General features: G+C 29.6%; 1 protein-coding gene across 1 annotated transcript; it reads left to right on the top strand.

The window, feature by feature from the left end:
- Positions 1–1,097: 1,097 nt before the first annotated feature.
- On the top strand, positions 1,098–3,081 carry LOC124942692 (transcription factor BEE 3-like). Its single transcript, XM_047483238.1, has 4 exons — positions 1,098–1,902; positions 2,306–2,371; positions 2,463–2,531; positions 2,598–3,081. Exons 1-4 carry the CDS (start codon positions 1,786–1,788, stop codon positions 2,718–2,720), a joined length of 375 nt encoding a protein of 124 aa, XP_047339194.1. The 5' UTR covers positions 1,098–1,785; the 3' UTR covers positions 2,721–3,081.
- The last annotated feature ends 14,320 nt before the right edge of the window (positions 3,082–17,401 follow it).

Genomic DNA, 17,401 nt, shown 5'->3' with positions numbered 1-17,401 from the left:
TGCGGCAATATCAATGACCTCCTCCCCCCACCAGCTAATTCTAAGACGTTTCGACTGTATGAATTGATTGAATAGGTTTAATGTTAATGTAAAACATGTTGTTTGGATGATTGGTTTGAGAATTTTGTAATGATCATTTGTTTTATGAATGTATTTGTTTTATGAATTGATTGGTTTGGCTGAACAGGTTTCGGTTGAGCACAAAACAATCAGGCTATTTTGTACATTTTGTAGGGAAACCCCGAAAGTTAAATGGAATCTTTCGGTTTTTCTTCGAAGGGAAAAATCGAGAGTTAATTGAAAAACTTTCGGTTTTTCTTCAAAAGGAAAAACCGAAAGTTAATTGGAAAACTTTCGGTTTTTCTTTAATGGGAAAAAACGAAAGTTTTCCAATGCCTTGTTCTCTACAGGTTTTTATTTTAATCTTTACCAAATCAATTTTCCAATCAATCACTTCTCACCAATCACATCACTCATTTCATTAACCAAAATACTAAAATACCCTCTAGTTTAAATTATTATTTTATATTTTATTTATATATGTCAAGACCCTTTAAGTCTTTTTACCAAAATTAATCATTACCTCTTCAAAATCATCACCCATCATCCATTTTTTTCTCTCTTGGTTTTTAAAAAAAATCCATAACCGAACAAGGCCCAATTAACTTTCGGTTTTTCCCTTTGAAGAAAAACAGAAAGTTTTCCATATAACTCTCAGTTTTTCTCTCGGGTATCTAAACCGAAAACTCTACGATATCTCTCGGTAAACGCCCAATTGTTTTTAACGACAGAGTCAATACCGAGGGATGGCGAGAGTTACCTTAACTCTCGAAATTGGGTCTATACCGAAAGTTATAGGGTCAAAATCGAGAGTTTTTACTCTCGATTATGACCCCTTTTTCACCAGTGCAAGTTAGTCATTTCATCAATTAAAAAACAAAAATATTGTTACTTTATTTTTATTAAATTTTTAATATTAAAAAATATTTTAACTATTTTAATAATTAAATCTAAAAAACATTCTTTTTATATCAATAATAATTTACTTTTTTTTTAAATTCAAAATAAAAAACTCTAAAAAATTCCAAAATCAAACCAATTATGGTATAGTGATATCTATCTCTTCACTTCAACCCCCACCCACTTAGGAATTACAAATGACAGAAGGAGGAATTTCCACGTGACCCACCCTATATTGTGGTTCTGCCCTTTTCCAAATTCATCCAATATGTTTCAAATCTCTCACCATAAAAATAACATTAAAAAATTAAAATATTTCTCTCTATATATATATTACAAATTAAGCCCATGAGTAGTCTCAACACAATTCACAACCCCCTTTTCTCAAACATCCACTTTGTCTCCCATTCCCCCTTCCCATGGCAGCAGAATTCACAAGCCACTTCCCTGAGTTTCTTCTTAACAGCGACAACTTCCCCGACATGTTCTTTCACGGCAGCGAAATACTACCTATGATTTACACTCATCAAGAACATCCTGAATTTTCGGAGATCTTAGAAGAAACAAACCCGCGATTAATGTTCTCAGATTCGTCGGATCAGAAGATGTCGGCAGCTGCAAGTAGCTGTGGAGATTCAAATGAAAATATTATAAAGAGAGGAGTAAATGTAATATCAATAAAACTCTATAATTTATTTGATTAATCTTTTTACCTAACATATTAAAGTGGGAGTTTATAATAATGATATATGGGATATTGTGTTACATTTTTTAACTATAAGAAAATTGAGCTAGAAAATAATTATTGAATTATATGTGAATTTAATGCAGAGTTATTCAGGAAGAGGGAAGAGGGCAAGGAATTATGATAAAGAAAGTGAAGTGGTTCATGTAAGGGCAAGAAGGGGTCAGGCAACTGATAAACACAGCTTGGCTGAAAGGGTAATTATATATATTTTTCATCAAAATCAAATTAAATGGTGAAATTGATATATTTAATTATTTGTTTACTAAATTTTAAGATCTATTAAAGAAGATTTGTGTTATGATTAGTCTTGCGGAAAAGAAATTGAGATTAATGAAACTATAGCCTTAGTAGTCGATTATAAATATGATTTTGTTTTATAAGAAAACATAAAGGATTAGTATATAATGATAAAATGTATATATTTTTTTTTTAAAATTGAAGATATTTTATTATTTTTGTTAATGAATTGAGTGATTACATAGTTGATGATATGTGAAATGAAACGATGTTTATTATAATAAATTATGATGAATGAATTGAAACTATTATATGATAATCATTATAATTTAAATAATTTATTTATAATTCAATTTTCAGGTTAGAAGAGGCAAAATCAATGAAAAACTAAAATGCCTACAAGACATTGTGCCCGGGTGTTACAAAGTAAGATTATTTTTGGATTTATTATTAAGTTTGGTAATTTTTTTATGATTAATTAGTTAATTAGTTTAGGATTTTGTAATGTGAATTGCAGACTATGGGAATGTCAGTGATGTTGGATGAGACTATTAACTATGTCCAGTCCTTGCAAAGTCAAGTTGAGGTAAATTTCTAATTAATCCACCTATTATTATTATATTTGTTCTAAAATGTCTCTCTTTTTTTTTAGTTTTTATCGATGAAGCTGACTACGGCAAGCACATTTCATGACTTCAATTCCGAGCTAGATTTCGTCGATAGTCCATGTGCGCTTATTCCATCGAGCACTCTTTACAATTGGAGCGAAACTTAAGATTTCTGTAGAGTTACAATATAATTGGGTGGTTGAAAGCATTAGATGGGGATATGGATGATTTATAGGGTTGGATAATGATTCTTGTAATAAAAAAAATAGATGTGGGTGAAATAATTTGAAACGCGATAATTGAAGAGAGTTGGAAAGAGATCGACACATGATTTCTTTAAATCGGGATATGACTTCTCCACCAACCACAATATCACAATAGTTATTGGTGACAATTACATGAGGGATTTTTTTTTCCTCTAATTTTAACATAAGAATCAAATATTTGATTGATATTTGAATTTAGTTTAGCAAATTTGTATCTTTCCTTCAATATCCAAAGCAATGAAGTGTGATTTGTTTGTACTTATTTATTCTTAGCAAAAAGGAAGAGCCAAAATATGTTATTGCAATGAAATTAGATTAAAATCCACCTTTTTTGCAACCATTTTCCAAACTCAAAATAATATATTTATAGTTTATTAATTTCACTTTTACTGTAATTTTTTTATATAAGACATTATTTCCCCCAACTTAGTAACGTGACAATAAAAAAAGAATACAAATATTCTCAATCAAATTACCAAAGTCCAAACTCAAAAAATATTTATAAATATATCTATAGTCTCTTACCCTCATCCTTATAAAGAATTTATATTTATTGAGATATTTTAAAGTTAGTCATCACAATAAATATGATATCTACACAAATTTACATTATTTTTCAATAAAATATCATAATTACATTTATTTGTAATAAGTTATAAGCTATGTCTCAAAGAGTAACATATTGTTTGATAGTTTTTATTTTACAAAAATAATACATAATTAAACATAATTTCATTCAATATCTCATTAATTATATCATTCAATTCATTAATCAAATTATTTAAATACTCTATATTTATTTAAAATATATATATTATCATTATAATTTAATATTTTTTAGTCTTTTTACTAAAAGAAAAAAAAAATCAACATTCTCAAAATCAAGCTTAATCATGTTTTAAAATAGTATAGGTTTATTCAAATAACTTTTAACCCGAAGAAGTACTTGTCATTCTAAATTTATCCTTATAAAATAATGTCACATAATCCAATAAAATATTTAAAAACTTTTTCTAGGTAAGACAGGCACTAATCTTAATCATCTAACAACCATGAACTTTATTACGAATAACAACGTTGGAATATGCTTAATTAATTAGGTATGTTAAGCCTTTATATTACTTTATAGATATGTCATATTGATCACTTTCTGAGGGTAGTATCACAATTTAAAAGTATAGTGTGATTGTTGGGGATTTTTTTATTTATTTATTAAGGGAATATATGGGTGAAATTTGAAAGTCACCTTACATGTCAAATGAATAGCCAATTTATAAAATTAAGAAAAAAAAAAAAAAAAAAAAAAGCTTTTTGAGTTAGAAATTGAGGCTAGAGAATGTCAATAAATATTTTTAAAATAATTTTTTTTTTGGTAAGTATTTCATATGAAAATTGGTATACACATCAACTTTGGTCACTTTAATTATCATATTGATTTATATATAGATTTCAACTTATAAGAACATATAATTTTTATATTATTTTCATTAAAACATTCTAATTTAAAGGATGATTTTTCTCTTAAAAATAATTATTATTATAGACTTGTATATTAGACTACTTTTGAAATTAATTTTTACTAATTTAGATTTTTTATTTTAAAACAATGGTCATAATTAAAGAAAAACACCCTATGGGTAATGTACATCAACATGATAAAACAACATCAATAGCAAGCCAAATAAATATTTCAAATCTATAAACAAGGATATTAATTACGAATGCATATATACATATTAAGCTTTTATTATGAGTTGTATTTTAATAAAGGAATGGGAATAGAATTGTGATTGAAAGATGTGTGGAATGGTAATGGGTATGATTGATAGGAGTGTAGTGTTTGGTTAAGAGTTTTAATCATTCTCATTACCATTGATAACGTTTGGATTTATAAGAGAAAAGTCATAAATATAATTTTGTTATTAAAATTATGATTAATTTTAATTTTATTTTATTTAATTAAAAATATAAAATATTATTATTTTTATAATATAATTATTTAAAATATATAAAATATTTAAGTGACATAATTGAATAAAATATAAATATCTAATATTTTTTTATATTAATTATATTTTTTCAAAATAAAAATACTTATAACAAAAAAATGTTAGAATATTTCAATTTTTTACTAATTATAAATAAATAATTATCTATTAAATATAAATAATATAAGATAAAGTCTTTCAAATATTATATAATTTAAATTAAATATAATATTTTATTTAATAATATATTATAACATGGTATAATTTTTTTAATAATATTTTTTATTAACATATTTTATATTTAATTTTTTAATATTTATTTATATAAAATTGTTATTTTATTTTTAGTTTTATATTTTTATATTTTAATTTATTTATTTTAATTTTATTATTAATATATAATATTTAAAATTAATTATATAAAATTAATTATATTATTATTAGTTATTGTAATTATTATTTAAATTTTATTTTAAATGATTCCTTAATATTATTTAAATAATTGAAATTATTTATTTATATATAAATAAAATTTATTATTATGTTAATTATAAAATAAAGTATAATATAATTATAAAATATATATATGATATTATAATTATAATTATAAGAGAGAAAATAGGAGAGTGGAGATAATGGAAGAGAGAGTGTATTGCTCGGGAATGAGATTCATTCCTCCCAATTTAGAGAGGATTGGATGATTCCTGAGTATCCGGGAATCAAATCAATATTCTGGAATTAAAACCACAAACCAAACATCTCATTTAATTCTCTTTCTATTCCTGAGTACAAAAACCACCTATCAAGCATGCCCTTAGTATTTCTTTTATTAACTTCTAGTATGATTTGTTCTCATTATATGTTTGTTTGAATCTTTTATATTAATCTTTGTGATTTTTATGTCAATTATGCATTAATGAAAAACAAAATCATTTAAAAATGAATTGGGTGAAGTGAACAAAGTTCACTAATCTAATATACAAAGTGTTTTAGTTTACAAATAAAGAATATACAAATTACAACAAACGTGACCAAACCAATAAAAATCGGATGTTCATCTCATTATAATAATCTCATCCAATATTAAAAGCGACATAATTCATAAAAATTGCATATTAGAAACTGGAGGTAAATTATCACCGGTAACAACAAAGGAATAAAAACCCTAAACAAATCAATTTCAAATATTTGTAAGAACTATTCCATTTTAAATTAGGCTTTTCCAACTCCACCAGCACTATGTTTCAATTGTTTTTTTTTTTTAAATAAACCTTTTTATTCGTAAGAATGATGACTATAAAAGAAAAAAAATACTATGAATAAAATTAGTCAATTAGAAACTGTGCTGACAGATTGGCTTCTTGAATCTTGACGATATTATGATTTTATTTTGACAACTGTAAATTATTAATATTAAAAAATATATATTAAATTTAAAATGGAAGATATAAATAATTGAATGGATTAAACTGAACCTCACAAAAAACAAAGGATGGACCAAAGGACAATTCTTTTGATCCAGAAAAAGACTAGTCGGCAGTCGGTTAACCACTTAATGTAGGGTCTGGAATAAGCCATTAAAATCATGGTATATATCTATATTCGGATAAATATAATAAATTTCTTTTTTACATATATCATAATTTTAGTTAAAACTTAAATTGAGTAAGTGTTATTTAAATAATTTATCATAATCGGTTATTGTGGTTGAATGAGTTTCAGTAACTGATATAAATACATTAGTAACGGTTTAACCTCGGCTAGAACCGTTACTGTTGTCCATGGACTTTCAGTAACGGCGGATGTCTGAGAAGTATTAGTAACGCCTGTTTCTGTAACGAATGGTAACAGTTTTATTCACTGTTACAGATAGTTATCTGTAACGACTTTTGATGCTTTCACTAACGGTTTTCGTCCTTACTGATACCTCTTTTTCTACTAGTGTTAATCAATCAATTTATCAACTAAAATATTTTTTTTATTAAATATTAATAAGTTTTAAGTTTTTCTATAACTAGCTTTTTATAATTCAATACAAAATAAAAACAAGACTATTTAAATAACTTCAATAAATTATTTAAATAACCCAAATCTTAAAAAACATCACTTTTTTTTATTAGGATGATATAATAGTCTTTCAAAATTTACACATGAAATAAAGAGATATAGAGAGATGACACATGTCATGATACTTTATTGATTTGATTTTCCAATTTAAAAAAAAAATGACCCTTTTTTTTGTTTCTTTGAAAGAAATGGATGTCAGCCATGCATATGGAAGAAAAATGAGTAGGACCCAAAAGCTTATCCTACATTATAAGTCTCAAGTCATTAGCTGAATGATTGAGAAAAGAAAGTCATTCACACTAGCTAGGAGAAATGATTAATTTTTGGTTTTGACATAAAATACAGATGCATTGCATTCCAAAGGTGGGAGAAGGGAAAAAAGAGAGTAATTCATGAGGACAGCTTAAAAGAGGGACCCAAAAGGGGTTGAGATGATGTGGGGGTTCCTCCCCTTGTCAATATGATAAAGAGTTTATGAACCTTTAAAACTACTTTAATTTTACTCTCTTTGACTCATCACTTATGATTTGTTCTTGTTCTTCTCTCATGGAAGTATGCATGAACACTTATATATCAACAGGAACTGGACCTAAAAGGGGTCCAAAAAACACCTGTATTACAGTGATTGATAGCTATGGAAATGGTGGATAGGGTTTGCTCTCCAACATTAATATAGACCAAGTAATTAGGTACTATTTATTTGATTTAATATACAGTGCAATGCTAAGGAAATTAATATTGAATTTAACTTTGTTTAAAGGAGAAATATTTATTTTAATAATATCATGATAAATAGATATTTATAATCGTAAATCTAGACGGATCCAAAAATTAAAATTAAAAGTTTAAAATAATATAAGGAAAAAAATTATAAGGAGCTTAAACTTAATATAAAAAATTCTAAAAACAAATGCATTTGTAGAGAATCGAAACCAACACAAAATATAACTTGTTAATCTTTAAAAACACTAATATACTAATTTATTAAAAAAAAATTAATGATTTGGATACATAAAAATTTAGTAGATAATAAAAAAAATAGATTAAGCTTAAACTCAATATATTTATCTACATATATATGCCCCTACCTTTGTTCCTTTGTTGAGTCCTCCTAGTTGGAGAGACCCAACTTGTTGTGGACTTTATTTAGGCCCACGATATATAATGTGAATAAACATTATTTTTCTACTTTAGGTTAACAGAGTTTGGAGAACAACAAGTGAGAGACAAGAGTAAAAACATATTCAAGGGTTTGAGGTAGCAGCTGGAGAATATTTCCATTTGCTGGTGTTTGCACTACTTGATCGACTTCAAACGTTAACTGCTTATTGGTTATTTCTGGGGCTACGTTCTAAACGGTGAAGATCTGTTTTCTGGTTACAGAACTGATAAGTTAATTGGGAAAGCGTTTTGTTTTAAAGAATACATTTACTCATCAAAGTGGTATCAGAGCTTGGTTTTATTTGAGTATAAGGATGGAGACTAACACATCCAGGATGGTGAGCTTGAATGGTTCCAATTATAATATTTGGAAGGCTAAAATGGAAGATTTATTGTATGTGAAAAATTTTCATTTGCCAGTGTTCTCTTCAGTAAAGCCTACAGAAAAAAGTGTGGATGATTGGAAATTCTTGCAAAGACAAGTATGTGGTTATATTCGTCAATGGTTGATGACAATGTTTTGAACCATGTTATCTCTATGATGCTCATACTCTTTGGACTAAGCTCGAAGAATTGTATGAGAGAAAGACAGGTAATAACAAATTGTTTTTGATCAAGTAATTGATGTCCTTAAAGTATCAAGTTGGTTCTCTGATGACTGACCACTTGAATACTTTTGTGGGAATTATTAATCAATTGGAGGTGATGAAACTCAAATTTGATGATGAGATACAGGGCTTATGTTAACTTGGTACTCTACCTAATTCATGGAAGACTTTTAGAACAACTCTGTCTAACTCTGCTCCAGATGATGTTCTTTCAATTGATTTAGTAAAAAGCAGTGTGTTGAATGAAGAGATGAGACAAAAGACACAAGACTGTTCTTTACAATTAGAGGTCTTGGTTACAGAATCCAGGGGAGAAGTAAAGGGAGAGAAAGTAATCGTAGCAAGTCTCGTGGGGCTTCTAATAAGTGGGCAAATGTTGAGTGTCATCATTGTGGCCTAAATGGCCATATCAAGAAAAACTGATTTAAATTGAAGAAGGAGAATAAGAAGAAAACTCAAAACACACCCACTACTTCTAACCACAGAGAAGGTAAAAATCATGATAATGTTGCTATTGTTGATGATTTCCTTACTGTTTGTTATAATGGTGTTGAGAATGTTAATGTGTCTTGTGATGAGATGGATTGGATTGTAGATAGTGGTGCTTCTACTCATACTACATCACGACGAGATTTTTTCTCAACATATGAGGCTGGTGATTTTGGTATTGCTCGTATGGGCAATACTGGTCAAGCGCAAGTAGTTTAAATTGGTAATATTTGTGTGGAGATGGCCAATGGCACTACTCTTGTTCTAAAATAAGTTAAGCATATTCCTGATATTCGCTTCAATCTTTTATCGGTTGGAAGATTGGATGATGACGGCTTCTGTAATTCTTTTTCTAGCGGTGAATGGAAACTTAAAAAGGGATCAATGGTTGTTGCCAAAGGTAATAGACTTTTGAATCTGTATATTGTTCGTTCTGGGATATCTAAATGTTACATCAACACTTGTGAGGCTGATTCTTCTTCTGAGTTATGGCACAAACGTTTGGCTCATGTTAGCGAGAAAGGCTTAGCTATGTTGGATAAGAAGAATGTGTTATGTGGGGTTACAAATGTGAACTTGAAGAGATGTCCAAATTGTTTGGCTGGAAAATAGAGACGAGTGTCATTTAGATCATCTGAATCAAAAAGAAAGTCAGAATTACTAGACTTTGTGCATTCTAATGTATATGGGCCAATGAAGTCAAGATCACTTGGTGGTGCATACTACTTTGTAACAGTTATTGATGACTATTCTCGAAAGGTTTGGGCCTATACATTGAAGACGAAAGATCAAGTGATAAACACATTCAAAGTGTTTCAAGTCTCAGTTGAGAGGGAAACTGAAAAAAAAGGTGAAATGTATTCGAACAGATAACGGGGGAGAGTACATTGGACCTTTTGATGAGTATTGTCGACAGCAGGGTATTCGTCACCAAAAATCGCCTCCGAAAACACCACAGTTAAATGGGTTGGCTTAAAGAATGAATAGGACACTGGTGGAAAGGGTGAGATGTGTGCTTTCACAAGCAAAGTTGCCAAAATATTTTTGGGGTGAAGCATTGAGTACAGTAGTACATGTGTTAAATCTCACACCATGTGTTCATTTGAACTTTGATGTGCCAAATCATATTTAGAGTGGTAAAAATGTTTCTTATGATCATCTTAGAGTATTTGGGTGTATGGCTTATGTTCATGTTCCCAAATATGAGAGGTCAAAGCTGGAAGACAAGACCAAGAAGTGTGTGTTTGTCAGCTATGGACTGGATGAGTTTGGATATCAGTTTTTTGATCTGGTTAATAAGAAGCTTATTCGTAGTCATGATGCTATATTTATAGAGGATTATACCATTGATTATATCGACAAGGTGGACGAGGTTGTTCCAACTCAAGTAAATAAGGAGATGGTTGAAGTGAATTTAATTCCAGTTTCTCCTAACTTGATAAACACCAACAACGATCAAATTGAAAATCAAGGCAATGAAAATGTTGATGAGTCCATACCTTCTAATGAACCAAGACGGTCTACTCGACAGAGACGTCCTTCAGTTAGATACTCAACAAATGAGTATGTATTTTTCACTGATGTTGAAGAACCTGAGAGTTTTCAAGAAGCTTTGGAAAGTGAAAATAAAAAGGAATGGATGAATTCCATGGAGGATAAGATGTAATCTCTTCGTGTGAATAACACTTTTGAGCTAACAAAGTTGTCTAAGGACAAGAAGGCTTTAAAAATCGATGGCTTTATCAATTGAAGCAGGATGAGCATACGTCACAGCCTAGATATAAGGCTCGGTTGGTTGTAAAAGGCTTCTCGCAAAGAAAGGGTATTGACTTTGGTGAGATCTTTGCTCCTGTGGTGAAAATGCAATCTATTCATGTGGTTCTTGGTTTAGCCGCTAGTCTTAATCTATAGGTTGAACAAATGGATGTGAAAACAGCATTTCTTCATGGAAATTTAGAAGAAGAGATATATATGGAACAATCAGGAGGTTTTTAAGACAATCTGAAAGAAGTCTATGTTTGCAAGTTAGTGAAGAGTCTTTACGGTTTGAAACAAGCACCATGATAATGGTATCGAAAGTTCAGTTCAGTTATGATTGAACATGGGTACAAGATGAACAAGACTGACCATTGCATTTTTGTGCGAAAATTCTATGTTGATGATTTTATAATTCTTCTGCTATATGTAGATGATATGCTGATTGTTGGAAGAAATATTTCTAAAATCAGTGAGTTAAAAGAAACTCTGAGTAAGTCGTTTGGCATGAAAGATTTAGGACCAGCACGTCAAATTCTTGGGATTCGAATTATCCATGATCGGGATAACAGAAAGTTGCATTTGTCACAAGAGATGTACATTAAGAAAGTTCTTCGACGCTTCAATATGGACAAAGCTAAAGTGGTGAATATTCATGTAGCTTCTCACTTTAAGCTTAGTCATACTGGTTGTCCTTCCACTGATGATGAGAAGTTTTTTATGAAGAACATTCCATATTCTTCGGCAGTTGGTAGCCTTATGTACGATATAGTTTGTACTAGACCTGATATAGCGCAAGATGTTGGTGTGGTGAGTAGATATTTATCAAATTCGGGAAGACATCACTGGGAAGCCATGAAGTGGATTATGAGATATCTCCAGGGAACGACGAATCTTCAACTAACTTTGGGATGTGAGAAGCCTATGTTAATTGGATATACTGATTCTGATATGGCCGGAAACTTAGATAATCGAAAATCTACTTCAAGATATTTGGTGACTTTTGTCGGGGAAGTTGTGGCTTGGCAATCTAAATTGCAAAAGTGTGTTGCTCTTTCTACTACTGAAGCCGAGCTTATAGCTGTAGTTGAGTCAACAAAAGAGTTATTGTGGTTGAAAAAATTCACAATGGAACTTGAGTTGAAACAAGAAAGGTACGTCTTATTTTGTGATAATCAAAGTTGTGGGGGAAGTTGTGGCTTGGCAATCTAAATTGCAAAAGTGTGTTGCTCTTTCTACTACTGAAGCCGAGCTTATAGCTGTAGTTGAGTCAACAAAAGAGTTATTGTGGTTGAAAAAATTCACAATGGAACTTGAGTTGAAACAAGAAAGGTACATCTTATTTTGTGATAATCAAAGTGCAATTCTTCTTGCCAAGAATTCTTCATTTCATTCAAAGTCGAAACACATTGAAATTCGATATCACTGGATTCGTGATGCTTTGAATGAGAAGATGTTAGAACTTGAAAAGATTCATACAGATGATAATGGATTAGATATGCTGATAAAGGTGATGTCACGAAACAAGTTCAAGTTATGTCGCTCGGTTGTCGGGTTGACATTACCCTCCAACTAGTTGATCGGGGGAGTTTGTTGGGTTTTGTCCTCCTAGTTTGAGAGACCCAACTTGTTGTGGGCTTTATTTAGGCCCACGATATATAATGTGAAGAAACATTATTTTTCCACTTTAGGTTAACAAAGTTTGGAGAACAACAAGAGAGAGACCAGAGCAAAAACATATTCAAGGGTTTGAGGTAGCAGATGGAGAAGATTTCTGTTTGCCGGAGTTTGCACCATTTGATCGACTTCAAACGTTAACTACTTATTGGTTATTTCTGGGGCTACGTTCTAAACGGTGAAGATCTATTTTCTGGTTGCAGAATTGATAAGTTAATTGGGAAAGCGTTCTGTTTTGAATAATACATTTACCCATCAACCTCACAGAAACACCACAAAATAATATGGATAGAAAACAAAGTTGTTTCATTTAGTAATGTCTTGAATTTGGATCATACCCTAGCACCTTTGTCTTGAATTTGGTAGCAAGTTAGACAAGTCTTCTAGAGCACTAAAAAAAGAATGGTATTTAATAACTAGATTTTATAAATTAAATAATAAAATTTGAAAAATGTGATTTAAATTGGAACTAAAATACAAAATAATAGAACTAGCTCAAGTGACAAGAGTTGATGATTAAGAGGTTAAAGATCATGTTAACTAAGGGTGTAAACGAGTTGAGTCGAGCTCGAACTAGCTCTAGTTCGAGTTCAGCTCGACTCGTTTTTTATTGGCTCGGCTCAAGCTCGATCGAGATTTTGATATTAAGTTCCAACTCGGCTCAATCATATAACCATAGACTCGAGTACAACTCGAAAGGCCTGAATTTAAATATATTTATATATTAATTTCTTATATTAAAAAAAACTGAAATCATCATTCGTCAATCACTAGTTCACCATACAAATATTTGTTGAAGAAGTATCAATGGACATTCTCTAGAGTCTTCTTGCAAAATGATTGTGGAAATTGTGTATTGTATTTAAGATAAACTTGAAAATATATTAAACTCTATTAGGTTTATTTTGAAAAATAAAACACTTTATATTAAAATAAAAATAGTTTTATATCTTATAAAATATAATTATATGCTGAGATTGTATATATTAAATAATATTATAGTATAATTATATTTTGATTTGATTTTCAAAAATTATGTTTATGTAATTAAATTAATATCAAATCTATTTAATTTTTATAAATATTATATAATATATATTTTTTAATTTATAAATATTATTTTGGTATATCTTGATATACCAAAATATTGAAAATCTCAAAACTTTAACGTACCAATAATTTTGGTATCAGTATCATATATCTTACTTTTTTCGGTCTACCGAAAAAATCGATATTCTCGATATATTGCGGTACGATATTTTTGATATATCAATAATATTTCTCACCTTTATATATATATATAATGTTATATTAAATAAATATATATTTTTGTATAATGATTAACAAAAATAATATTGTCGGGTTTGGTTAGATATTTTGTTAATATAAAGTCTATTCCAAAATTTAAAGTCTATTCCAAAATTTAAAATTTTATAGTATATTGTTTTTCCTAGCTAGTTCAATCTATCAAAATTTACAAAGAACCAATCTTTGATCTGCAATTATTGTAGACAGATTTGAACAGGAGATGACTAGGGACAGTCAAATCATTCAAAGAGTCATAGGAGGATTTGGAATTTGGAAAACAAGATAAAAAAAATAGAATTTGTGAATTTTATTTATCCTCGTGACCTCACACTTTTACATTACTCTAATCTCTCAACAAAGCAACCACCAATCACAACCAACATATAATCTTGTGACCTTACATCATTTGTTACCGGCATATTATCCCCCGACAAACCAGCCACCAATTCCATTTGACCTTTAATTTCATTACCTCATTATTTTCACACGCCTCTTGTCTCTCGCCAAACCAACCACCAATCTCAATGAACCTCTCCATCTCGTGACATCACATTTTTACACGCCTCTTATCCCTCGGTAAATCAACTAATCATAATCATATTTTCACACGCCTCTCTTATCTCTCAACAAACCAACCACCAATACCAATGTTACTAATCTCTTATCCCTCGGTAAACCAACTACCAATCACAATTGATTTCTCATCTCGTGACCTCACATGCCTTTGATCCCTTAGTAAACCAATCATCAAAATCTTAATCAACCTTTAACCTCGTGATCTTACAATTATTTATTATTGGCCTCTTTATCACTCCTTGAGCCAAACTACCAATCCCAATGTTACCAATCTCTTATTTATCGGTAAACCACCAATCTCAATCACACTTTCAAACGCCTCTTATTCATTGACAAACCAACCACTAATCTCAATCAACATTTAATCTCGTGACCTCTCAATCTCGCGACATCACACTTGCACATGCCTCTTATCCCTCGATAAACTAACCACCAATCATAATCACACTTTCACACGCATGTTTATCCATCAGCAAACCAACCATTAATCTCAATGCTACCGGTCTCTTATCCCTTCGGTAACCAACCACCAATTTCAATCGACATCTCATCTCGTGATATCACACTTTCACACTCACATGTCTATAATCCCTTAGTAACCCAATATCAATCACAATTGACATCTAATCTCGTGATTTTACGATCCTTTTTTACCGGCCTCTTTATCCCTGGGTAACCAAACCACTAATACCAATATTACCAATCTTTTATCAATCGGCAAACTAATCACCAATCACAATCGCACTTTTACACATCTCTTATACCTCGGCAAACAAACAGGCCAATCTCAATCACACTTTTGCATGTCTCTTATCCCTCGGCAAACAAACAGGCCAATCTCAATCACACTTTTGCATGTCTCTTTTCCCTCAGAAACCAACCACCAATCTCAATAGACATTTAATCTTGTGACCTCGCGATATTTTGTTACCGACATCTTATCCTTCGACAAATCAAATCTCAATCACACTTTCACACGTCTCTTATCCATCAGCAAATCATTATTATTGCCTCTTATCCTTCGACCAACTAATGTTACTAGCCTCTTATACTTCGACAAACCACATCTAAATTACACTTTCATACGTCTCTTATCACTCGACAAATCAACCATCAATCTTAATCAACTTTTAAACTCTTGACCTCACACTTTGATCAATTAAATATCTGATTCATATATTTTTAACCACCAATATCTCATTTATTACCGGCATTCAATGTTACCGACTTCTTATTTATCGACAAATCAACTATCAATCACAATTGATCTCTCATCTAGTGAGCATTTTGCACCACAACCATCTCATCATTTATACCTTTACTTTCGCAAACCAACACTGTTATTCAAATATTTAACCACCATTGTTTCTTCATAAGAATCTTTATATAGTTTAAAAATTGCGTCTTGTGAGTTTCGATATTGGTCTTTATTATGTACCATGTACATTTTAACTACTAAACCACCTAATATTATTGATTTATATTTATAATTTTATGTATAAATATATAATTTATATAACTATTAATTCAAAACAAACATATAAATTCTCATTAAAAAAAATATCATTCTCTAATATTAAAAGGAATCAAACTTATGAGAATTAATAAATAAATAAATAAATAAATAAAGATGTTGCAAGTTAATTGTATATGTATATTAAAAGATTTTATTTGAATTTGAAACATAACAATTATACAACTTATTAGTTGGTTATAGTCTTACACTTACAAAGTATAGGTTACAAGTCAAGACTTATATGTCATTTTTAATCTTATTTTTTAATGAACCATTTCAAGTTTATGGACAGGTAAATTTTCGACTTGACTCAAGTATCCATTTAATATTATATATATATATATATATATATATATATATATATATATCCAAATTAACCACATCTATTAAGGCAAACCTATGGAACAAATTTTGGTAACAATAATTTTTAGCTCAAAATCATAACTCCTAAAAATTTGATATTAAATGTTGTGAAATAAGCTGCAAATCTATTAACATTTAAGTTATTACTAATAAACTATATAAATTTCTTGCGGAATAACATTGTGAAATTTCAAATCAAATTTTCTCAGTCATTTATACTATGTGGTGGAGGTTTTGTTTCAACTTTATTTTTGGTTTGTATAAAGCTCAAGCTTATAGGGAAGATTTTGTGACAAGAATGATCTATGATAATCAAAATAGTAAATCTTCTTAGCATACTTCAAACGGAACAACAATTTAGAATTTTTCATATAAATTGGAAACAAATCTATTTTATATATAAGTACTTTATCCAGACAACATATCATATGTAGAATAATCACTAATATTACACAACAATATTGATCTCATATAAAATAGTTCACCTTAAGAAGTAAGCACACCTACATTCTACAATATAGAGATACAATTCTAATAAGGAGAGAATCGTCTGATAAAAATACATACAAACAAAGTTTCTAAATTATATTTTTTTCAATAATTTATTAATATCCAAAATTACAAACATAATTAAATCATAAACAATCTAATAAAGTCTTTCATTTTTGGAGTAAAATTCAATGTTTGAATCCCATAATTAATAATCTAATGCTCAAGTCTTTCGGGGTATCATTTAGGCTCCCGAGGTTAGAGCTCGACTTCATTTTGATTTTGATCAAATTCGAGTCGAGCTTGAGCACATATAATATTTGTTCGATGGCTTATCGAATTTTTTCGAGTCTGATAATAAATAATATATTTGTATTTATTTAATATTAAAACTTAAATTTAAAATAAATATTTTATTTGAAGATTTAATTTTAGTTCAAATTTTTTGAGTCGAACCGAAATTGTAGGTAAATAGTCGAGTCGAGGAGAAGCTCAAATTTATAAACTCGTTCGAGCTCGAGTTCGAGTCGAGCTCGCTTGAACTCGGTTTGACTCGTTTGTCACCCTTGTATTAGTAATAAAGAA

The sequence above is a fragment of the Impatiens glandulifera genome, chromosome 6, assembly GCF_907164915.1.
Source record: "Impatiens glandulifera chromosome 6, dImpGla2.1, whole genome shotgun sequence".
NCBI classification, from domain to species: domain Eukaryota; kingdom Viridiplantae; phylum Streptophyta; class Magnoliopsida; order Ericales; family Balsaminaceae; genus Impatiens; species Impatiens glandulifera.
The sequence above is the reverse complement of the archived record's forward strand: the minus strand, read 5'-3'. Positions and strand labels throughout refer to the sequence as shown.

Coding starts and splice junctions, on each gene's coding strand:
- LOC124942692 (XM_047483238.1), top strand. CDS start 1,786: ATGCAGAGTTATTCAGGAAGAGGGAAGAGGGCAAGGAATTATGATAAA. Junction 2,372..2,462: donor TTGTGCCCGGGTGTTACAAA/GTAAGATTATTT, acceptor TGTGAATTGCAG/ACTATGGGAATGTCAGTGAT. Junction 2,532..2,597: donor CCTTGCAAAGTCAAGTTGAG/GTAAATTTCTAA, acceptor CTTTTTTTTTAG/TTTTTATCGATGAAGCTGAC.